Here is a 22,294-nt window from a genome sequence, read left to right on the forward strand (position 1 = left end):
TTGGTAAGGTCTACATCAATACAAGTACTATTGTTATTTATAGACAATGGATAAGGGGAGAAAGAAAAAAGCTGCTGTGATTATTGACCATTTGTTGAAAGCTTCCAGTTAATGTGAAGCTGTTATCGAGCTGGTTGATCAAGTACTCGGATGCATCTCAAGGGCATTTTATTATGTCAAGACAAATTAAATTAACCCTGTGTAACTCATTGAGGAAGACCCAACAACACCTTCTCAAGGCATTTAGGGATGGGCAATAAATCTCATCTTGCCTGTGATGCCTACATCCCAAGAATGAATTAAATAAAAACTGACCTTTTAAGTAATTCCAAGCTCCCCCACCCCCAGCCTCACCAATGCTAGAGGCCAGAGAGGCACAGATCTGTTAGGGTGTTGTTAGGGTGTAAATTGCGTATTATGTGTCTACCTCCACTATTGCAGGAATTTCTGACACGTGGAACCCCAGCGTAACCGGGTCCCGCTTCAAATTCCGTCTCCGCCCACGCACATTAGGTTCATTTGCAGTCCCAGAGGCATGGAATGTTGGCCCAGGACTGCAAGTCTGTCGTTTCTTTCTCTGCATTTTCTCTCTTGGTTTGGCTGTCTCTCACTCTCTCTCTCTCTCTCTCTCTCTGGGTATGGGAGCAGAGTAGTTATGTTACTGGACCAGTAATCCAGTAGGCCTAGACTAATAATCCGGAGTCATGAGTTCAAATCCCGCCACGGCAGCTGGGGAATTTAAATTCAATTAATTAAATTCAATTAATTAAATAAAGTCTGGAATTAAACTACTAGTGTAAGTAATGGTGGCCATGAAACTAAAGGATTGTCATAAAAACCCATCTGGTTCACAAATGTCCTTTAGGGAACCTGCCGTCCTTACCCGATCTGGCCGATATGTGACTCCAGACCCACAGCAATGTGGTTGATTCTTAATTGCCCTCTGAAATGGCCTAGCAAGCCACTCAGTTGTAAAATCTCACAATAAGAATAAAACTGGTCGGACCACCCGGCATCGGACCACTAGGCACCGGACACGACAAAGGTAAACCAAGCCCAGTTGACCCTGCAAAGTCCTCCTCACTAACATCTGGGGAATTGTGCCAAAATTGGGAGAGCTGTCCCACAGACTAGTCAAGCAACAGCCTGACATAGTCACACTCACAGAATCTTCCCACACACGTCCCAGACTTTTCCATCACCATCCCTGGGTATGTCCTGTCCCACCGCCAGGACAGACCCAACAGAGGTGGCGGTACGGTGATATACAGTCATGGAGGGAGTGGCCATGGGAGTCCTTCAACATTGACTCTGAACCCCATGAAATCTCATGGCATCAGGTCAAACATGGGCAAGGAAACCTCCTGCTGATTACCACCTACTGCCCTCCCTCAGCTGATGAATCAGTCCGCCTCCATGTTGAGCACCACTTGGAGGAAGCACTGAGGGCAGCAAGGGCACAGAATGTACTCTGGGTGGGGGACTTCAATGTCCATCACCAATTGTGGCTCAGTAGCACCACTACTGACCGAGCTGGCCGAGTCCTGAAGGACATGAGCTGCCAGACTGGGCCTGCGGCAGGTGGTGAGCGAACCAACACGAGGGAAAAACTTACTTGACATCGTCCTCACCAATCTACCTGTTGCAGATGCATCTGTCCATGACAGTATTGGTAGGAGTGACCACCGCACAGTCCTCATGGAGATGAAGTCCCGTCTTTGCACTGAGGACACCATCCAACGTGTTGTGTGGCACTACCACCGTGCTAAATGGGATAGATTCAGAACCGATCTTGCAGCTCAAAACTGGGCATCCATGAGGCGCTGTGGGCTGTCAGCAGCAGCAGAATTGTATTCCAGCACAATCTGTAACCTCATGGCCCAGCATATTCCTCACTCTACCATTAACAACAAGCCAGGGGATCAACCCTGGTTCAATGAGGAGTGTAGAAGAGCATGCCAGGAGCAGCAACAGGCGTACCTAAAAATGAGGTGCCAACCTGGTGAAGCGACAACTCAGGACTACATGCGTGCTAAACAGTGGAAGCAACATGCTATAGACAGAGCTAAGCGATTCCACAACCAACGGATCAGATCAAAGCTCTGCAGTCCTGCCACATCCAGTCGTGAATGGTGGTGGACAATTAAACAACTAACGGGAGGAGGAGGCTCTGTAAACATCACCATCCTCAATGATGGCGGAGTCCAGCACGAGTGCAAAAGACAAGGCTGAAGCATTTGCAACCATCTTCAGCCAGAAGTGCCGAGTCGATGATCCATCTCGGCCACCTCCCGATATCCCCACCATCACAGAAGCCAGTCTTCAGTCAATTCGATTCACTCCACATGATATCAAGAAACGGCTGAGTGCACTGGATACAGCAAAGGCTATGGGCCCCGACAACATCCTGGCTGTAGTGCTGAAGACCTGTGCTCCAAGACCAGCTCCGCCTCTAGCCAAGCTGTTCCAAAGCAGCTACAACACTGGGATCTACCCGACAATGTGGAAAATTGCCCAGGTATGTCCTGTCCACAAAAAGCAGGACAAATCCAATCCGGCCAATTACCGCCCCATCAGTCTACTCTTGATCATCAGCAAAGTGATGGAAGGTGTCGTCGACAGTGCTATCAAGCGGCACTTACTCACCAATAACCTGCTCATCGATGCTCAGTTTGGGTTGCGCCAGGACCACTCGGCTCCAGACCTCATTACAGTCTTAGTCCAAACATGGACAAAAGAGCTGAATTCCAGAGGTGAGGTGAGAGTGGCTGCCCTTGACATCAAGGCAGCATTTGACCGAGTGTGGCACCAAGGAGCCCTAGTAAAATTGAAGTCAATGGGAATCTGGGGGAAAACTCTCCAGTGGCTGGAGTCATACCTAGCACAAAGGAAGATGATAGTGGTTGTTGGTGGCCAATCATCTCAGCCCCAGGACATTGTTGCAGGAGTTCCTCAAGGCAGTGTCCTAGGCCCAACCATCTTCAGCTGCTTCATCAATGACCTTCCCTCCATCATAAGGTCAGAAATGGGGATGTTCGCTGATGATTGCACAGTGTTCAGTTCCATTCGCAACCCCTCAGATAATGAAGCAGTCCGTGCCCGCATGCAGCAAGACCTGGACAACACCCAGGCTTGGGCTCATAAGTGGCAAGTAACATTCGCGCCAGAAAAGTGCCAGGCAATGACCATCTCCAACAAGAGAGAATCCAACTACCTCCCCTTGACATTCAACGGCATTACCATCGCTGAATCCCCCACCATCAACATCCTGGGGGTCACCATTGACCAGAAGCTTAACTGGACCAGCCATATAAATACTGTGGCTACAAGAACAGGCCAGAGGCTGGGTATTCTGCGGCGAGTGACTCAGCTCCTAACTCCTCAAAACCTTTCCACCATCTACAAGGCACAAGTCAGGAGTGTGATGGAATACTCTCTACTTGCCTGGATGAGTGCAGCTCCAACAACACTCAATAAGCTCGACACCATCCAGGACAAAGCAGCCCGCTTGATTGGCACCCCATCCACCACCCTAAACATTCACTCCCATCACCACCGGCGCACAGTGGCTGCAGTGTGTACCATCCACAGGATGCACTGCAGCAACTCGCCAAGGCTTCTTCGACAGCACCTCCCACAACCGCAACCTCTACCACCTGGAAGGACAAGAGCAGCAGGTACATGGGAACAACACCACCTGCACGTTCCCCTCCAAGTCACACACCATCCCGACTTGGAAATATATCGCCATTCCTTTATTGTCGCTGGGTCAAAATCCTGGAACTCCCTTCCTAACAGCACTGTGGGAGAACCTGCACCACACGGACTGCAGTGGTTCAAGAAGGCGGCTCACCACCACCTTCTCAAGGGCAATTAGGGATGCGCAATAAATGCTGGCCTCGCCAGCGACGCCCACATCCCATGAACGAATAAAAAAAAAATCAGCACTCATCACTGAAGGAGCATAAGAAACTTAGAGAAACTGTCCTTTGACTCATCGAGCCTGCTGCTTCCAACAGCCTTTCATAATTTATGCTGATGTAGGCTCTTCCCCAAATGTTTTTGATCGATTGAAATGTTTTTAGTAATGAACAACATTCACTCTGGGACTTAAAACTGAAAATTCTGAGAACAGCCTCATAGAATTGAACATGTTTACACTGGTGAAAAGAGGATGGAGAGGAAACACAATCCGGATCTTTAAAATGCTGAAAGGCAGATTACATAACTTCAACTGCGAATGCAGAAACAGAGGACACAAGCACAAATTTGGCAAGCCTCAAACAAGACAAGAGATTTTGTGATTGCAGTTATAGAGGGATTAGCTTCAGAAATGGCAAACCACAAGCAAGAAAAGAGATTAGATGATTTTATTTTTTCTTCAGAGCAGTAGACTTTGATCAAATGTAGTTAATGCTCTTTTAGGGGGATATTCCAGAGTTTTGTTTTGCTTGCGGTTATCCACTTTGCCCAGAAAATGAAATAATTTGAGTAGCCTACCTCAGCTAAAATTGTACATATGTTGTTGGAAAGAGGGGCTTAATAAGTCAAAGGACAATATCGGATATTTTCTTATGCCCCTTCATTTCAGTGACCTGAGCCAGTGAGGAGTGCCAGCCAAGAGTTGGGGCAGCCAAACAAGGAGAGTAAAAGCAAAGAAATAGAAAAGACGTACATTTATATAGTGCCTAATCACATCTCTGGAAACATTTCAAAGCACCTCACATATTACTTTGAAGTGCTTAGACAGTTGTTACATTGGTAAAAATGGCAGTCGTCTTGACCAGAGCTGAGTTGGATCCAACAATTAGCAATGAAATTAATTCTCTCCTCTTCTTCGATTGGTGCCCTGGGATCCTTGACATCCATCTTAACCAGCGGAACAAGGAGTCAGACTTCAAATGAAAAGAGAAAAACTGCAATTGCTGAAAAGCTGAAATAAAAACAGGAAGTGCTGCCAATTCACAGCAGGTCAGTCAACATCTGTGAAGGGAATAGACAGGTTAATGTTCTAAGCATAGATCCTTTGTCAGACAGAACCTCCGTTTAAATATCTCACTTCAAGGTCGATGGGAGGAAGAAAGTTATCCAAACTTGAGAGAGAAAAGCAAAATAGACTGGGTTCCATTTGACTTATTTTTCATAAATATGTTAAACATTTCTCTTTGCATTTCCTTGATGGTTTTCTGCATGTGATACCTTGATTAAAATATTTTAACAAGCTGTTTGTATGTTTTATGTGATGTGTTAATAATTGTGTGTGTATAAGAAAACAACTAACGTGAAATTCTAGAATGAAAGGCCAACTACAGGAAGTGTAATCATGGAGAGTCAGTCAGATCTTCAAATATTATCTTATAGTTTTCCTTCTGATTACTAATATTAAATCTCCATTCCCAGCATAGCTTTGTAGATGTGCATTCCACAGAGAACACTTTCAATTTTCACAGGAATAATTTTTTTTTTATTCGTTCATGGGATTTGGGCGTCGCTGGCAAGGCCGGCATTTATTGCCCATCCCTAATTGCCCTTGAGAAGGTGGTGGTGAGCCGCCTTCTTGAGCCGCTGCAGTCCGTGTGGTGAAGGTTCTCCCACAGTGCTGTTTGGAAGGGAGTTCCAGGATTTTGACCCAGCGACGATGAAGGAACGGCGATATATTTCCAAGTCGGGATGGTGTGTGACTTGGAGGGGAACGTGCAGGTGGTGTTGTTCCCAGGTGCCTGTTGCTCTTGTCCTTCTAGGTGGTAGAGGTCGTGGGTTTGGGAGATGCTGTCGAAGAAGCTTTGGCGAGTTGCTGCAGTGCATCCTGTGCATGATACACACTGCAGCCACAGTGTGCCGGTGGTGATGGGAGTGAATGTTTAGGGTGGTGGATGGGGTGCCAATCAAGCGGGCTGCTTTGTCCTGGATTGTGTCGAGCTTCTTGAGTGTTGTTGGAGCTGCACTCATCCAGGCAAGTGGAGAGTATTCCATCACACTCCTGACTTGTGCCTTGTAGATGGTGAAATGACTTTGGGGAGTCAGGAGCTGAGTCACTCGCCGCAGAATACCCAGCCTCTGACCTGGTTTTCTAGCCACAGTATTTATATAGCTGGTCCAGTTAAGCTTCTGGTCAATGGTGACCCCCAGGATGTTGATGGTGGGGGATTCAGCGATGGTAATGCCGTTGAATGTCAAAGTGAGGTGGTCAGACCCTCTCTTGTTGGAGATGGTCATTGCCTGGCACTTGTCTGGTGTGAATGTTACATGCCACTTATCAGCCCAAGCCTGGATTTTGTCCAGGACTTGCTGCATGCGGGCTCGGACTGCTTCATTATCTGAGGGGTTGCGAATGGAACTGAACACTGTGCAATCATCAGCGAACATCCCCATTTCTGACCTTATGATGGAGGGAAGGTCATTGATGAAGCAGCTGAAGATGGTTGGGCGTAGGACACCGCCCTGAAGAACTCCTGCAGCAATGCCCTGGAGCTGAGATGATTGGCCTCCAACGAACACTACCATCTTCCTTTGTGCTAGATATGACTCCAGCCACTGGAGAGTTTTCCCCCAGATTCCCATTGACTTCAATTTTACTAGGGCTCCTTGGTGCCACACTCGGTCAAATGCTGCCTTGATGTCAAGGGCAGTCACTCTCACCTCATCTCTGGAATTCAGCTCTTTTGTCCATGTTTGGACCAAGGCTGTAATGAGGTCTGGAGCTGAGTGGTCCTGGCGGAACCCAAACTGAGCATCGGTGAGCAGGTTATTGGTGAGTAAGTGCCGCTTGATAGCACTGTCGACGACACCTTCCATCACTTTGCTGATGATCAAGAGTAGACTGATGGGCCGGTAATTGGCCGGATTGGATTTGTCCTGCATTTTGTGGACAGGATATACCTGGGCAATTTTTCACATTGTTGGGTAGATGCCAGTGTTGTCGCTGCATTGGAACAGCTTGGCTAGAGGCGCACCTAGCTTTGGAGCACAGGTCTTCAGCACTACAGCCAGGATGTTGTCGGGGCCCATAGCCTTTGCTGTATCCAGTGCACTCAGCCGTTTCTTGATATCACGTGGAGTGAATCGAATTGACTGAAGACTGGCTTCTGTGATGGTGGGGATATCGGGAGGAGGCTGAGATAGATCATCGACTCGGCACTTCTGGCTGAAGATGGTTGCAAATGCTTCAGCCTTGTCTTTTGCACTCACGTGCTGGACTCCGCCATCATTGAGGATGGTGATGTTTGCAGACCCTCCTCCTCCCGTTAGTTGTTTAATTGTCCACCACCATTCACGACTGGATGTGGCAGGACTGCAGAGCTTTGATCTGATCCATTGGTTGTGGAATCGCTAAGCTCTTTCTATAGCATGTTGCTTCCACTGTTTAGCATGCATGTAGCTTCAGCAGGTTGGCACCTCATTTTTCGGTACGCCTGTTGCTGCTTCTGGCATGCTCTTCTACACTCCTCATTGAACCAGGGTTGGTCCCCTGGCTTGTTGGTAATGGTCGAGTGCGGTATATGCCGGGCCATGAGATTACAGATTGTGCTGGATTACAATTCTGCTGCTGCTGATGGCCCACAGCGCCTCATGGATGCCCAGTTTTGAGCTGCAAGATCGGTTCTGAATCTATCCCATTTAACACGGTGGTAGTGCCACACAACACGTTGGATGGTGTCCTCAGTGCGAAGACGGGACTTTGTCTCCACGAGGACTGTGCTGTGGTCACTCCTACCAATACTGTCATGGACAGATGCATTTGCGACAGGTAGGTTGGTGAGGACGAGGTCAAGTAAGTTTTTCCCTTGTGTTGGCTTGGTCACCACCTGCCGTAGGCTCAGTCTGGCAGCTGTGTCCTTCAGGACTTGGCCAGCTCGGTCAGTAGTGGTGCTACCGAGCCACTGTTGGTGATGGACATTGAAGTCCCCCACCCAGAGTACATTCTGTGTCCTTGCTACCCTCAGTGCTTCCTCCAAGTGGTGTTCAACATGGAGGAGGACTGATTCATCAGGTGTCGGTGCTAATCAGCAGGAGGTTTCCTTGCCCATGTTTGACCTGATGCCATGAGATTTCATGGGGTCCAGAGTCAATGTTGAGGACTCCCAGGGCCACTCCTTCCTGACTGTATATCACTGTACCGCCACTCTGGTGGGTCTGTACTGGCGGTGGGACAGGACATACCCAGGGATGGTGATGGAAGTGTCTGGGACGTTGGCTGAAAGGTATGATTCTGTGAGTATGGCTATGTAAGGCTGTTTCTTGACTCGTCTGTGGGACAGCTCTCCCAATGTTGGCACAAGTCCTTGCAGGGGTCGACTGGGCTTGGTTTGCCTTTGTTGTGTCTGGTGCCTAGTGGTCCGATGCCAGGTGGTCCGTCCGGTTTTATTCTTATTGTGACTTCTTTTAGCGAGATTTTACAACTGAGTGGCTTGCTCGGCCATTTCAGAGGGCAGTTAAGAATCAACCACATTGCTGTTGGTCTGGAGTCACATGTAGGCCAGACTGGGTAAGGACGGCAGGTTTCCTTCCCTAAAGGACATTAGTGAACCAGACGGGTTTTTACAACAATCCTTTAGTTTCATGGCCACCATTACTGATACTAGTATTTTAATTCCAGATTTTATTTTAATTAATTGAATTTAAATTCCCCACCTGCCGTGGCGGGATTTGAACTCATGACTCTGGATTAATAGTCCAGGCCTTCTGGATTACTAGTCCCGTAACATAACCACTATGCTACCGTACCCAGAGTTCAACCGTATTCAGAGTTCAAACAAAAATGCTGGATAGTGCATCAACATCTGAAAAACATATCCTCCTCCTTGAGGTGATGTAAGCAGGATCTCTTTGGGATTGAGAGTGGCTCCAAGATGACATGCCTGGTGATGAAACTTTGGAACCAAGTCAATGCTCCATAATCTGATACATGAGCCAAGCAGTTCCACAATACTCCTGGACACGGCTGATGAATGATCAGCCATCCTGGCTCACTAATGGAACCTGCAGTTGTAATCAGGTGTACCAAATTCTTATATTCCATTATTTATTAGATGAATGCAACAATTTTGGCTGTTCTCACAAAGCCGATGAAAGTTGTAATTTGGTTATGTTGTTAATTAATTATGTTGATGTGTTCTTTTGTTGATAAATTATTCTTGGATGTACGGTATTATTGGATTACAATCTTAAGGCAAATAAGCACACCAATAAATCCTTTGAATTTCGTCTTTTCTAGCATTCAGATGTTTCAAGATTAAAAGCTCCAACCAAAGTAATTCCATCCACCAATTTGCACATTGACGTCTTTCTATGAGTTTAATGTAGACCGACTGGTGATGAATAGAAGTCAACAGAATTGTTGATATTTAATGCACAGAAAATTACATAAATGACAAAGACCAAGATTTTCTTGTGGAATTGTGCCATTATAATGATGCATCTATGTGTAGGGGCCCTTACACAGAGCAAAAGAAAGAGGAAATTAAGGAGTAAATGATTTTCGCCATTCATTATGCCACTCAATGGGCCAGAATTTATTTAGTCCGCTTTCAGGAACTATTTCCTGTACAATCTTCCTCCAGAAGAAAGAAACAATTAGAAATATTTGTTCAGCATTAAATAAAGAACTTTTTGAAAAATAGTAACTTCTACCAGCGAGTTGAAGAATGAAGTGATTTGAGTACTAAACCATTTCAGGATTATTGATTTTTAATTAATTACAGACTAATGTTCTGCTTATATTGATTTTCCAGTGCAGTTGCTGCAGAAGTTGTTTTTCTTCTGGTATGAAGATAATTGAGGTACACACCCATAATATGTTGACATATATATGCCCTGAGATTGCAATTAAGCTGCCAGTGTTATTTACCTTGTATATTAAACAAACAAAAGAGCGAGGGGAGTTTGTCAAATGCGATCTCAGGGGCTTACATCCTTCATCGATGCAGCCATGTATAAAGGTGTGCCCAGAATTTGCTGGTTCTTCACCCTTCTGCCAATGGGAACAGTTTCTCTCTATCTATTCTGTCTAGAGCGTTCATGATTTTGAATACCTCTATCAAATCTCTTCTCAACCTTCTCTGCTCTAAGGAGAACAATCCCAGCTTCTCCAGTCCATCCATGTAACTGAAGTCCTTCATCCCTAGAACCATTCTAGTACATCTTTTCTGCACCCTCTCTAAGACCTTCACATCTTTGCAAAATTGCGGTGCCCAGAACTGGACACAATATTCCAGTTGTGGCTGAACTAGTGTTTATAAAGGTTCATCATAACTTCCTTGCTTTTGTACTCCATGCCTCTATTTATAAATGTAAGGAATCTTACAACACCAGGTTATAGTCCAACAGTTTTATTTGAAAATCACAAGCTTTCGGAGGCTTTCTCCTTCGTCAGGTGAAGTATGGGATTCCTTGAAGGTTACCGCATTTATAGTCAGAGAACAATGCCTGGTGATTACAGATAATCTTTCCAATTGCCTGTTGTCAAGGCAATCAAAGTGTTCAGACAGAGAGACATTACATACAGGACCACCGAATATACAAACGGCCAGAACAAAAGACAGAGAGCGAGAGAGAGAGAAACATCCGAAAGGAAGAGAAAGACAGAGAATGACCCGTTGTATTAAAAACAGATAACTTTTTTTCGCTGGTGGGGTTACATGTAGCGTGACATGAACCCAAGATCCCGGTTGAGGCCGTCCTCATGGGCGCGGAACTTGGCTATCAATTTCTGCTTGACGATTTTGCGTTGTCGTGTGTCTCGAAGGCCGCCTTGGAGAACGCTTACCCGAAGATCGGTGGCTGAATGTCGACTGCTGAAGTGTTCCCCGACTGGGAGGGAACCCTCCTGTCTGGCAATTGTTGCGCGGTGTCCGTTCATCCGTTGTCGCAGCGTCTGCATGGTCTCGCCAATGTACCATGCTCTGGGGCATCCTTTCCTGCAAAGTATGAGGTAGACAACGTTGGCCGAGTCACAGGAGTATGAACCATGTACCTGATGGGTGGCGTCCTCTCGTGTGATGGTGGTATCTGTGTCGATGATCTGGCATGTCTTGCAGAGGTTGCCGTGGCAGGGTTGTGTGGTGTCGTGGACGCTGTTCTCCTGAAAGCTGGGTAATTTGCTGCAAACGATGGTCTGTTTGAGGTTGGGTGGCTGTTTGAAGGTGAGTAGTGGAGGTGTGGGGATGGCCTTAGCGAGGTGTTCATCGTCATCGATGACATGTTGAAGGCTGCGGAGAACATGGCGTAGTTTCTCCGCTCCGGGGCAGTACTGGACGACGAAGGGTACTCTGTTGGTTGCGTCCCGTGTTAGTCTTCTGAGGAGGTCTATGCGATTTTTCGCTGTGGCCCGTTGGAACTGTCGATCGATGAGTCGAGCGTCATATCCCATTCTTACGAGGGTGTCTTTCAGCGTCTGTAGGTGTCCATCGCGTTCTTCCTCGTCTGAGCAGATCCTGTGTATTCGCAGGGCCTGTCCGTAGGGGATGGCCTCTTTGACGTGGCTGGGGTGGAAGCTGGAAAAGTGGAGCATCGTGAGGTTGTCCGTGGGCTTGCGGTAAAGTGAGGTACTGAGGTGCCCGTCTTTGATGGAGATTCATGTGTCCAAGAAAGAAACCGATTCTGAGGAGTCGTCCATGGTGAGCTTGATGGTGGGATGGAACTTGTTGATCTTATCGTGTAGTCGCTTCAATGATTCTTCACCGTGGGTCCATAGGAAGAAAATGTCGTCGATGTATCTGGTGTATAGCGTTGGTTGGGGGTCCTGTGCAGTGAAGAAGTCCTGCTCGAACTTGTGCATGAAAATGTTGGTGTATTGGGGTGCAAATTTGGTCCCCATGGCTGTTCCGTGTGTTTGGGTAAAGAACTGGTTATCGAAGGTGAAGACATTGTGATCCAGGATGAAGCGGATGAGTTGTAGGATGGCGTCTGGAGATTGGCTGTTGTTGGTGTTGAGTATTGATGCTGTTGCAGCGATGCCGTCATTGTGGGGGATACTGGTGTAGAGTGCCGAGACGTCCATCGAGGTGAGAAGTGTTCCTGGTTCAACTGGTCCGTTGACTATAAATGCGGTAACCTTCAAGGAATCCCACACTTCACCTGACAAAGGAGAAAGCCTCCAAAAGCTTGTGATTTTCAAATAAAACTGTTGGACTATAACCTGGTGTTGTAAGATTCCTTACATTTGTCAACCCCAGTCCATCACCGGCATCTCCACATCATGGCTTCTATTTATAAAGCCCAGGATCCAGTATGCTTTTTTAACCGCTATCTCAACCTGTCCTGCCACCTTCAAAGATTTGTGCACATATACCCCTAGATCTCTCTGTTTCTGCACCCCTTTTAGAATTGTACTTTTAGTTTATATTGCCTCTCCTCGTTCTTCCTACCAAAATGGTAGAGGTTGACAACTAACTGTATCTAAGAACTTTCAGAAGGGAGCAGGGTCATTGAAATAGGATGGGTTGGGATGGGATGGGATAGATGAATAGATGGATAAATGGATGGAAGGATAGATGGATAAATAGTTAGATGATTAAATAGGTTGATAAAGGGATAGGTGGATAAAGAGATATTTGGGTAAATAGATAGGTGGGTAAATAGATGGATCAATCGATAGATGGATATAGATGGATAGGAGGATAGTTGGATATATAGATAGATGAATTAATAGGTATATGGATAGGTGGGTAAATAGATGGATAGATAGATAAATAAATGAATAGGTAGATGGATAAATAGATAGGTGGATAAATAATTAAATAGATAAATACATAGATGGATGAATAGAAGATAAATAGATGGATAATGCTATGCTAACTGCCCACCAATTAGGAGAAACGTTCAAGTCCAAACCAACCCTCTCGCAGCTGGTCGCCCACAAATCGGCCATGAAACGTTCCAGTTTAGTCATAAGTCCCTTGGACTTCTCCCTCATCGTTGAACGAGCGATCAACATTTTGAAATCTGCTATCTTCCCGACTCTGGTCAAGCAATTACATTGAATTGATTGTCAGAATGTTGGAATGTGCAATATTGGAAAGCTTTACACGTCCATTTAATTTACATATTTTAAATATGTTCAAGATCAATTTCGATTGAATTTAAAATAACTTTTCACCTTTCACAATTCAGATCCGCATTTCGAATAAAGTTGGTTGTTGAACTGGTCAACATCGGCACATCAAATCTGGATCGATTTACGGAGCTGAGTTCAGGTTTGTCCATACTTATCTCTTAATGTTATGAATTTCTACAATAAATAACAAAAACGTATATTGCTGTTGTTTGTAATTATGCTTCCATTCTCCACAAAAAAGGGACAATCGCTGCTGCATCGATTTCAATCGTTGTTATAAATTCGTATTTTCTTCAGCAAAAGTAAACAAAAGTTGCCAATAAATTTATTCTAAAAAAGTAAGTTTAGTGCCTAACATTTAAAAAGGTGAAGATACAGTGTCACTTTAGCCGGTAGAGTCGCTGTATGTTAAAAAAAATCCTGGAATTTGTATTTTAAATTATTTAAATTCCACAATAATCGGTACTGCAATTATCCATTTGGCGTGGGGAAACTACAACTTATCCAAAACAAAATTGATCTTATTACCCACAGTTCTTTCTAATGTACACGTCCCTCTATTTTCAGATGTCCGTCTCCGCAAACCAAATGTGGTTAAAAGCGGCAACAATAATAAAACTCAAGCGAAAAAAAAAGGTGGGTGTATACTTCGCCAGATAATTACAAATGTATCATTCACGTCTTCTTCCAAAAGGTGCACAGAGAGAGCTCTGTGATCAGCAGCCTGAAGGAAGAGGACGGCTCGGTCACGTCCTCGCAGCCCGACATACTGAGGATCTGCAAATCCTTTTATGCCGGACTGTACGACGCGAAGCCCATAGACAGCGCGGCCTCCCAGTCCTTGTCGTCTATCACGGAGGTTCTAGACGACAGCAAGCGGGAGAGTCTGGATCACCCGCTAACTCTGGACGAACTGACAAAGGCCGTCCGTTCCTTCGAGAAGAGTTTTTTTTTATTCGTTCATGGGATGTGGGCGTCGCTGGCAAGGCCGGCATTTATTGCCCATCCCTAATTGCCCTTGAGAAGGTGGTGGTGGAGAAGAGTAAGACTCCCGGAAGCGATGGCTTACCGGTGGAGTTGTACTCAGCTCTGTGGGACTGGATAGGCCCAGACCTGCTGGAAGTGTACGGGGGTATGCTCCTGGCAGGCAGCATGTCAGACTCCATGAGGAAAGGCATCATCACCCTCATCTACAAGCGGAAGGGGGAGAGGGAAGAAATCAAAAATTGGCGACCCATCTCACTACTTAACGTGGACTACAAAATTCTGTCCAAGGTCATCGCCAATCGGGTCAAGTCAGCCCTGGAGGTGGTGATCCACCCCGATCAGACCTGTGCCGTACCCGGCAGGAAGATCTCTGATAGCCTGGCGCTACTCAGGGATACGATCGCCTACGTACAGGACAGGGGCGTGAACACCTGCCTGATCAGCCTGGACCAGGAGAAGGCCTTTGACAGAATATCCCACACATACATGATGGGCGTGCTCTCCAGAATGGGGTTTGGGGAGGGAATCCGCAATTGGATCCAACTGCTCTACACAAACATCAGTAGCGCAGTTTCAATCAACGGGTGGGAATCAGAAAGCTTCCCGATCAAATCTGGAGTCAGGCAGGGCTGTCCTCTCTCCTCCGTCTTGTTCGTGTGTTGCATCGAACCCTTTGCCGAGTCCATCAGGAGGGATGCGGGCATAAGAGGGGTGACGATCCCAGGCAGCGGAGGCACTCAGGTCAAGGCTTCCCTGTACATGGATGACGTCGCCGTCTTTTGCTCGGATCAGCTGTCGGTCCGCAGATTGATGAGCATCTGCGACCAGTTCGAACTGGCCTCGGGGGCCAGGGTAAATCATAGCAAGAGCGAGGCCATGTTCTTTGGGAACTGGACCGACCGATCCTTTGTCCCCTTCACCGTCAGGTCGGATTACCTGGAGGTGCTGGGGATATGGTTCGGGGGGGCCGGGCCGTGCACCAAAAACTGGGAGGAGCATATTTCCAAGGTTAAGCAGAAACTGGGACTGTGGGATCGACGATCCCTCTTGATCGTGGGCAAGAACCTGGTCATCAGGTGCGAGGTGCTCTCGGTGTTGCTGTACGTGACGCAGGTCTGGCCCATACCTCGCTCGTGCGCCGCGACAGTCACCCGAGCCATCTTCCGCTTTGTCTGGAGATCAAAAATGGACCGTGTCCGCAGGGTCACGATGTACAAATCTCCAGAGAAAGGGGGGAAAGGCGTGCCCAACGTGGCCCTTATCCTGATGGCCACCTTTGTGTGCGGCTGCATCAAGCTGTGTATAGACCCTCGGTACGCAAACACAAAGTGTCACTACGTGCTGAGGTTCTACCTGTCCCCGGTGTTGAGAAGGATGGGCCTGGCCACGCTGCCACGGAACGCTCCGTCCAGTTGGACCGTTCCGCCCCACCTGTCCTTCGTGGAAAAGTTTGTGCAGAAAAACACCTTTGACCACAAGGCGATCAGCAAGTGATCCACACGTAACGTCCTCGAGACCCTGCGGGAAAAGGAGATGGTGGATCCTGTCAGTTGGTTCCCCGAGCAGACTGTCAATGTCATTTGGCAGAACGCCTCATCGCCAGAGCTTTCAAACAAGCACCAAGACCTAGCTTGGCTGGTGGTGAGAAGGGCCCTTTCCGTCAGATCCTTCATGTACTCCCGGAATCTCAGCGCCACCGCGCGCTGTCCCAGAGGAGGCTGTGGTGGAAACGAGACCGTCACCCATCTCCTTCTGGAATGTGCCTTTGCAAAGAAGGTCTGGAGAGAGATGCAGTGGTATCTGTCCAGGTTCGTCCCGAGCAGTTCCGTAACACAGGATTCTGTGCTCTACGGGCTGTTCCCGGGGACGCACACTGTGACGGACATCAGCTGCTGCTGAAAGACCATCAACTCGGTGAAAGACGCCCTCTGGTCTGCCCGAAACTTGCTGTTCTTCCAGCACAAGGAGCTGTCCTCGACCGAGTGTTGCAGACTGGCACATTCCAAGGTCCAGGACTACGTGCTGAGGGACGCACTGAGGATGGGTGCGGCCGCCGCAAAGGCTCTGTGGGGAAAGGCAACCATGTAGAGCCTTCCCGCCATTGTATACCGAGGGGCTGCATTCAGGGAAAAACCCCCTCGGGCAGAATGTAAAATTCTAACTGATGTAATGTAACTGTAATCAATCTGTAATGAACCTGGAAAGAATCTGTAACGTACCTGTTATCAAAAATGTGTATTGAGTGTATTGCAATGAGACACCCTAGAGTGTCATGAACTGTAATTATGGCCAATGTGTTCATTGAACTGTACTTGCAAATTGTAAAATCTGTATTGTGTACGTTTGGAATGTGATATGAGAACTGTATTGTATGACCTGCTGCAAATTTTATGAATAAAGTATATTTTTTGGAAAAAAAAATCATTCACGTCGATTGGCGAGGCGTCATACACTTACCCTTCTCACTCGTTTATTTTAAAGGGTTGATAATGGGAAGTGGTTGGTGTTTTTTGTTTGTTGGTTGTTTGGTGGTGGTGGTGGTGAAGCGTGCCCCACAATCCCTTGCGACAGCCGGTTCCAAGATGGCGGCGGTGAAAGTCGCCTATCTCAACGCGCTGTGGCCTGAGCTGTACCCAGGGTGCTCGGCGGCGCGCAGCTGCTGACGCTGACAATATGGCTGTCGTTGAGTTGGCAGGGCCGGAGCGGGAGTGAGGGAGGGAGGGAGGGGCGGAGGAGGAACAACAACCACCATCAACGGCTCGGCTCGGCACCACCACCATCAGCAGAATCGACCCAGTAACAATCGCCGGCGGCCCTCCGCACACTTCAAACCCCCCTCACTGTGATTACACCTGTCCCGCAGGCCCGGCTTGTGTACGAACCCTGGGAGTCGGCTAACCCCGCGGCCTCCCCTTTCAATCTCTGATTCACCGGGGTTGGGCGATTAGTCCGTCCTGTTTTGTTCTAATTTATATTTGGAGGAGGAGGAGGAGAGTTCGTATCTGGTGTGGAGTTTTCTGATTTTATCATTTCTTTGCTGCTCTGCTCTCTCTTCCCCCCCCCCTCCCACCACCACCATGTCCTCCTGGTTCGGTGGCATCGGTTCTGGCCTGGGACAGTCTCTGGGTCAGGTCGGCGGTAGTCTGTCCTCCCTCACTGGCCAGCTCTCCAGCTTCACCAAAGACATGCTGGCAGAAGGCACCGAGGAAGTGCAAGGTGAGACCGCAACAAGTTTACTAACAGTTTGGAAAACAAAATAGGCGCGATGAGATGCATTCACGCAGTGTGGTAGTCAGATTATTAAACTAATGCCTGCATTTTATTCCTTTCACCTTTTGATCGCGACTACTGTATATTTATTTTTAGGAAATGTATTCCTACAAATGCTCCACAACAGCTGTTGGGCAAGTGTCACTGCAGCTGCTGTAAGGACCTATTTGTTTATTTTTGTCCACAATTGTCTTGTCCTGGACAAACCTGTTGCTGGATTATAAATTGGTGGTCCAGTGCAGGCTTTCTCAAAATCATGACGTGCTGTGAGAGTGAAGGTTTATATGTTACGTGGAACCCCTGAGATTAAAGGTTACATACAAAATTGTTTCCTGTTTAATGACCTGTAGTATTTACAGGCTAATTCAGATTTTGGATTGCATCAAAATTTATAATGAGTATATATGCCGTGTTAAACCAGTTTCACCCATGCCTTAGATTATTCCTTTTGTGAGTAATCTCTGTCCACATAGTGCGTCGCGTACAAAGATAAACTTGATTTGAAACCATTTCTGATGTTCAGGGACACGTCGTGTTAGACTGGAGAGGGTAACAATACAAATGCACCAGTATTAACAGGTTCTTGTTAGTTCAACACACACGATTAGACATGCAAGACCACTGCACCAGCCATTTCTGTTTTGCCAGGAAATCCAATCTTATTGGAACAAAAGCAAGTTATTGTAATATTCCCTATTGCAGCAGGACATGTGATGCAATTCAGAGAACCAACTCTGTGGTTCGTAAAGCATGTTTCCATTTTGGTTTGCTTCTTCCACCCTCGCAGTGATTTGTATTGAAAAGATACTGGGAGGTATCCAGCTGATCTTTGGAAAGAAAAGGGAGCTTTATTGTGTTACTAGCTTGTAATATATTTGACTTAGAGATCTTGATGTAAAAAACAGAAAGGTGTTCCTGCAACACTGACACCATAAATAGGGCAAAATCCCCATACTATTTCAGACGTTTAAAGCTGTGAAAATGATGGTGCCATATAGGTTCCATGCAGGAATGCAGATATGTGGCTAAAGCACATTGACAGTTTCAAGCTTCGATGAGGTTGAGGTTTTTTGTACCACAGTATAGATTAAAAAGAAATAGCTTCTCTATTATAGGCATTGGTAGAATGCATTTCCTGGAATGGAGGTGGCAGAAACTATTTAAAGGCATCCAGCAGATCAGTACCTACAGTACCTTGTTTATACTCTCTAGCTGCCATTCAACCTGTTGCATCCCAGAGACACGTCTGTGCATGCAGGTTTCCAAGGCACATGCAGAGCTCTGCACTCTGCTGTTAAATTTTAAATGTTTGAAGCACACTGGGAGTATCTGTACCCTAAGTGCATTTATATAAGCTCTGGCTAAGTTTGTAAAGTATGCAGAAGGTCCTAAGACTTCGACAAACATAGTTTGATGCTACACTGGAGTGTTTACTGTGTGCATTGCCCAACCTAAGCAGCATGAGACTCTCTTTTGCAGGAGGTGTCTCACCGATGCTTTCCTGAATTACGTCAGGACCAAACTCGAAAGTTATACTAAAATTTTAACATTGCTGCGAAGTGGAAACTTCTTTGCAGCGATGCTGAAGTTGCAGTATAAACACACACTGAAGGGAGGTATTAAGGGAGAGCATGATTTAAAAAAAATTCTAAATTGCAAAGGAGCTCATAGGATGAAGGGACTTTTGGCAGAATCAAAGGAATGTGATAATAAGAGACGATCACAAACTAAACAGAACTCAATCAGCCGGCATGGACACAATGGGCCGAATGGCGGCCTCCTGTGCCGTAAATTTCTATGATTCTAAATTTCTTTGATCCTCCACAATCATGGTTTTAACTGATGCAGTTAAAGGCTGACATTGAACATTTTAGAAACGAATGGATAAATTGCTAATTCAGCGAAGGATTAGGGCGATATGTCTTTGGTGTGGTGTAAAGACAGAAGTAGGATGAAAATGATCTGGGTACATATCAACTGGGGACCAAAATGAGGGAGAAAGCTAGACAGATTGAATGGCTGTTCCTACTTTCTCTGGTTGTTATTGAATTAACAGATTTTTAAAAGTTCTGATGTATAATGTGATTTTATTTTTATCCCTAAGCTGTACTGGGGTTAAAAAAAATGTATGTCAATATACTTTTGAAGTTGTACAATACACTTGTGTGATATCTTAATTCATCCACCTCATTGTCCTCATCACCACCAGCATGTTGCCCTCGTCTAGTGGTTTCTATGTTGCGAACTCTCTGCTAATGTTAACAGACTCCTGAGGACCTTCTGCAAATATTGTCACTTCCAATCATCACATCCAGAAGGCAGTGTCAGCTACCCAAAGGAAAATAATATAGTAACTGCTGGAAATGTTTTTATTAATATGTACTTAGTGCTAGTAAGTCAACACTTATAGAAATCTGGGGTAGCCTGGCAGTCCCCACTTGAAAAGCCTATGCCGTTGTCCTGTATAGCTCAAAACACTCTCCAGGTAAAACCCAAGTTTGGGAAGACAAAATACATAATTGTACTTCCGAGTGTTTTCTGCAGTTGAAGTAGACACATTGTGAAAATTTTATATGCCCACAATTATCCTGTTCTGAAATCCTAATGAGAATACAGATTTCCTTAGTAAAACTACAATGTTCTAAGGTTTAAAATCTTGACCACTTGCCTTCGGTTCCAATGATATATTGGTGAATTCCTTTTTTTTTCTTTGGACTGCTGCACTGATGTTACTGGTTGAATCTCAGCATTAACTGCTCAATTCCTAAAATAATAGCATAGAATGAGAAGTGACCATTTGGTTCGTCAATAGTGTTCTCACAGAACATGCAAAATCCACCCTGTCATTAACCCCACTCATTTAATATTGAAGGAAAGTTCTGTGTAAGTATTCCTAACCCTAACCCATCTCAGGCTATACCTGCCTCCTAATAAGTAACCTTTTAATCAGTTCCCAACCGGTTACTTGTGCAGCTTCATTTTGAAGGAATTAATTGGTTCAGCCTCCATTGTCCTTCCTGGAAGTCTGTTACACATATTGAATGATACAAAAAAATTGGCAATTAATTCTAAGATAAGTGTCAGCATTTTGAACCTGAAAATACGCATCCTGGTACTAGTTAAGTGCTGGATTATCTGTAGATTTGTTTTGGCACAGCCTGTATCTGTCCATTAGGTTAACAAATGACTCCTCTTAAAAACAATTTTTTTTCATTGACAGAGTTGATAACAATTCAAAGTATTCAAAACCTACGCTGGAATCTGGCTTTGGGTGCTCTGTTATTCTGTCTGCGTAGCTTCTTTCTCTATAACTGATGGAAAGTGCTGATCTTTTAAAATCAAGAACACTGCAAAAGTGAAAATAAAAAATGTTGTATCCAAATATGCCAGAATGTTTTTACCAATCCTCGTGCCATGGATCGATTCATCTTTGTCCCTTATTTGATTGGCAGTGTGCCATTATTTTCACATCCTTAGCTACCCATGTAAAAAATATCAACTATCTTTAATTTTATGACCTGTTGGTGCAAAAATCAGCATTAAAAACAATGCCAGCATCAGATGTGTGGGACCAAGGCTGCAGCTTGCAGCGCTCCAGATTTAGAAATTGTAAAGATGTTTTGTCCCAGTTGGGAGATTTGATATTTTCTGGTGAGATTTAAAAGAATGCTTATTTGGTGGTTATTCTTTCTCATGGTGATTGAAGAATGGAACTTTGGGGGGATTTATCATGGAGTATTCCGCTGAAAGATGAACATGAGTTAAGACTGAAATGACCACCTTGCTCAGAGAGACCATATGGATCACAATGCTGTGGAAAACAGAAATGTCACACTGGTGCAGTAGGGATACTCTCCTTAGTTTGGGGTTTAAAGCACAATTTTGGACCGAGTAAAAGGAGCTTTACTCTGCATTTGTTGGTCCTATATCTGGTCGGGAGTGCTTGCTTCTGAAAGTGTTGTGTTCCTCAGCACTAGACTTCCTTAGCTTGATGAGCATAAAAACGGATTGTAAAAAAGGGATGAAGACTGATTATTGTGATGTCTCTGGTTTCTTCTTTAAGTATCAGCGCACAGTACTTCGTTGTGTTGGTTGTATTGTTCTTAAAGCCAAGATTTTGAACGCATTAACCAGGCACTTTGGGCTGATTTCAAGCTCTTAGTAAGCTGGGCAGATGTATTCTTGATGTACAATCAGGGTTGAATAACTCCAGTGGTGAAGGTGTCTATGATTATCTGACAGGATCACAACAGCCATATTTTAACAAATCACTGGGTCCCTGGGCCAGAATGTCCTTCAGCTACAAAATACCAAGTGTTTAATTAATAATAAACAAAAAGTTATTGTTTTCCTTGATTTTAAGGAAAACAATAAATGTTTTCCTTAAAGTTTATTAAGTATTAATTTTTGTGTCAGTGCTTCTGCTTGGACATGTATCAGTTAATTAGTTCTCTCGTTTCCACCTTTCATACTCTGTTCCAATAACCTTAGTTGCAGAGCGTTCTTATGAAGCCTGGTATTGATCTATTTCAGAAGTTATTATAGTCAATGTAAATAACAGAACAAAGTGGGAATTTAGTGCTAAAAAATTTAATTATATGATTTGAATAGAGCAACTTTGAGTTAAGGAGTGCAAAACTACATGAAGGGTAGTTTGGCAAAGTTCCAAAAGGAAAATGATTTGGGTGTGATCATTACCTAAATTTCCAGCCAAGATTAAGCTGTTACCAATGAGGCTAAGAAAGTACTAAGTTGCACCTTAGTCATTTTTATAAATTAAGTGGTTATCCTAACTTTCTGTGGATAATTGATAACACTGCATTTTGAATACCTGGTATCATTTTGGCATAGAGTGAAGTATTATTTGGCGATGTAGAAAAGATTAATTGAGGATTCTTCAGCAGTAGAAGTCTCAAAAGGCAATTGAGAGGGTTTAGATGGCAGATTAGTGGCAATGGTTGGATGTGTGGACACATCTCGAAA

At 45.3% G+C, this 22,294-nt stretch overlaps 1 protein-coding gene across 1 annotated transcript in view; it reads left to right on the top strand.

Annotated features, from left to right (window-relative positions):
- Window positions 1–16,750: 16,750 nt before the first annotated feature.
- trip11 (thyroid hormone receptor interactor 11) overlaps window positions 16,751–22,294 on the top strand; it is a 100,912-nt gene continuing 95,368 nt past the window's right edge. The window contains exon 1 of the mRNA XM_067991979.1: window positions 16,751–17,257. Within this exon, the coding sequence (XP_067848080.1) occupies window positions 17,119–17,257 (139 nt within the window). The 5' untranslated portion in view covers window positions 16,751–17,118. The remainder of the gene's footprint in view (window positions 17,258–22,294) is intronic.

The sequence above is a fragment of the Heptranchias perlo genome, chromosome 10 (assembly GCF_035084215.1).
Source record: "Heptranchias perlo isolate sHepPer1 chromosome 10, sHepPer1.hap1, whole genome shotgun sequence".
In the NCBI taxonomy this organism is placed as follows: domain Eukaryota; kingdom Metazoa; phylum Chordata; class Chondrichthyes; order Hexanchiformes; family Hexanchidae; genus Heptranchias; species Heptranchias perlo.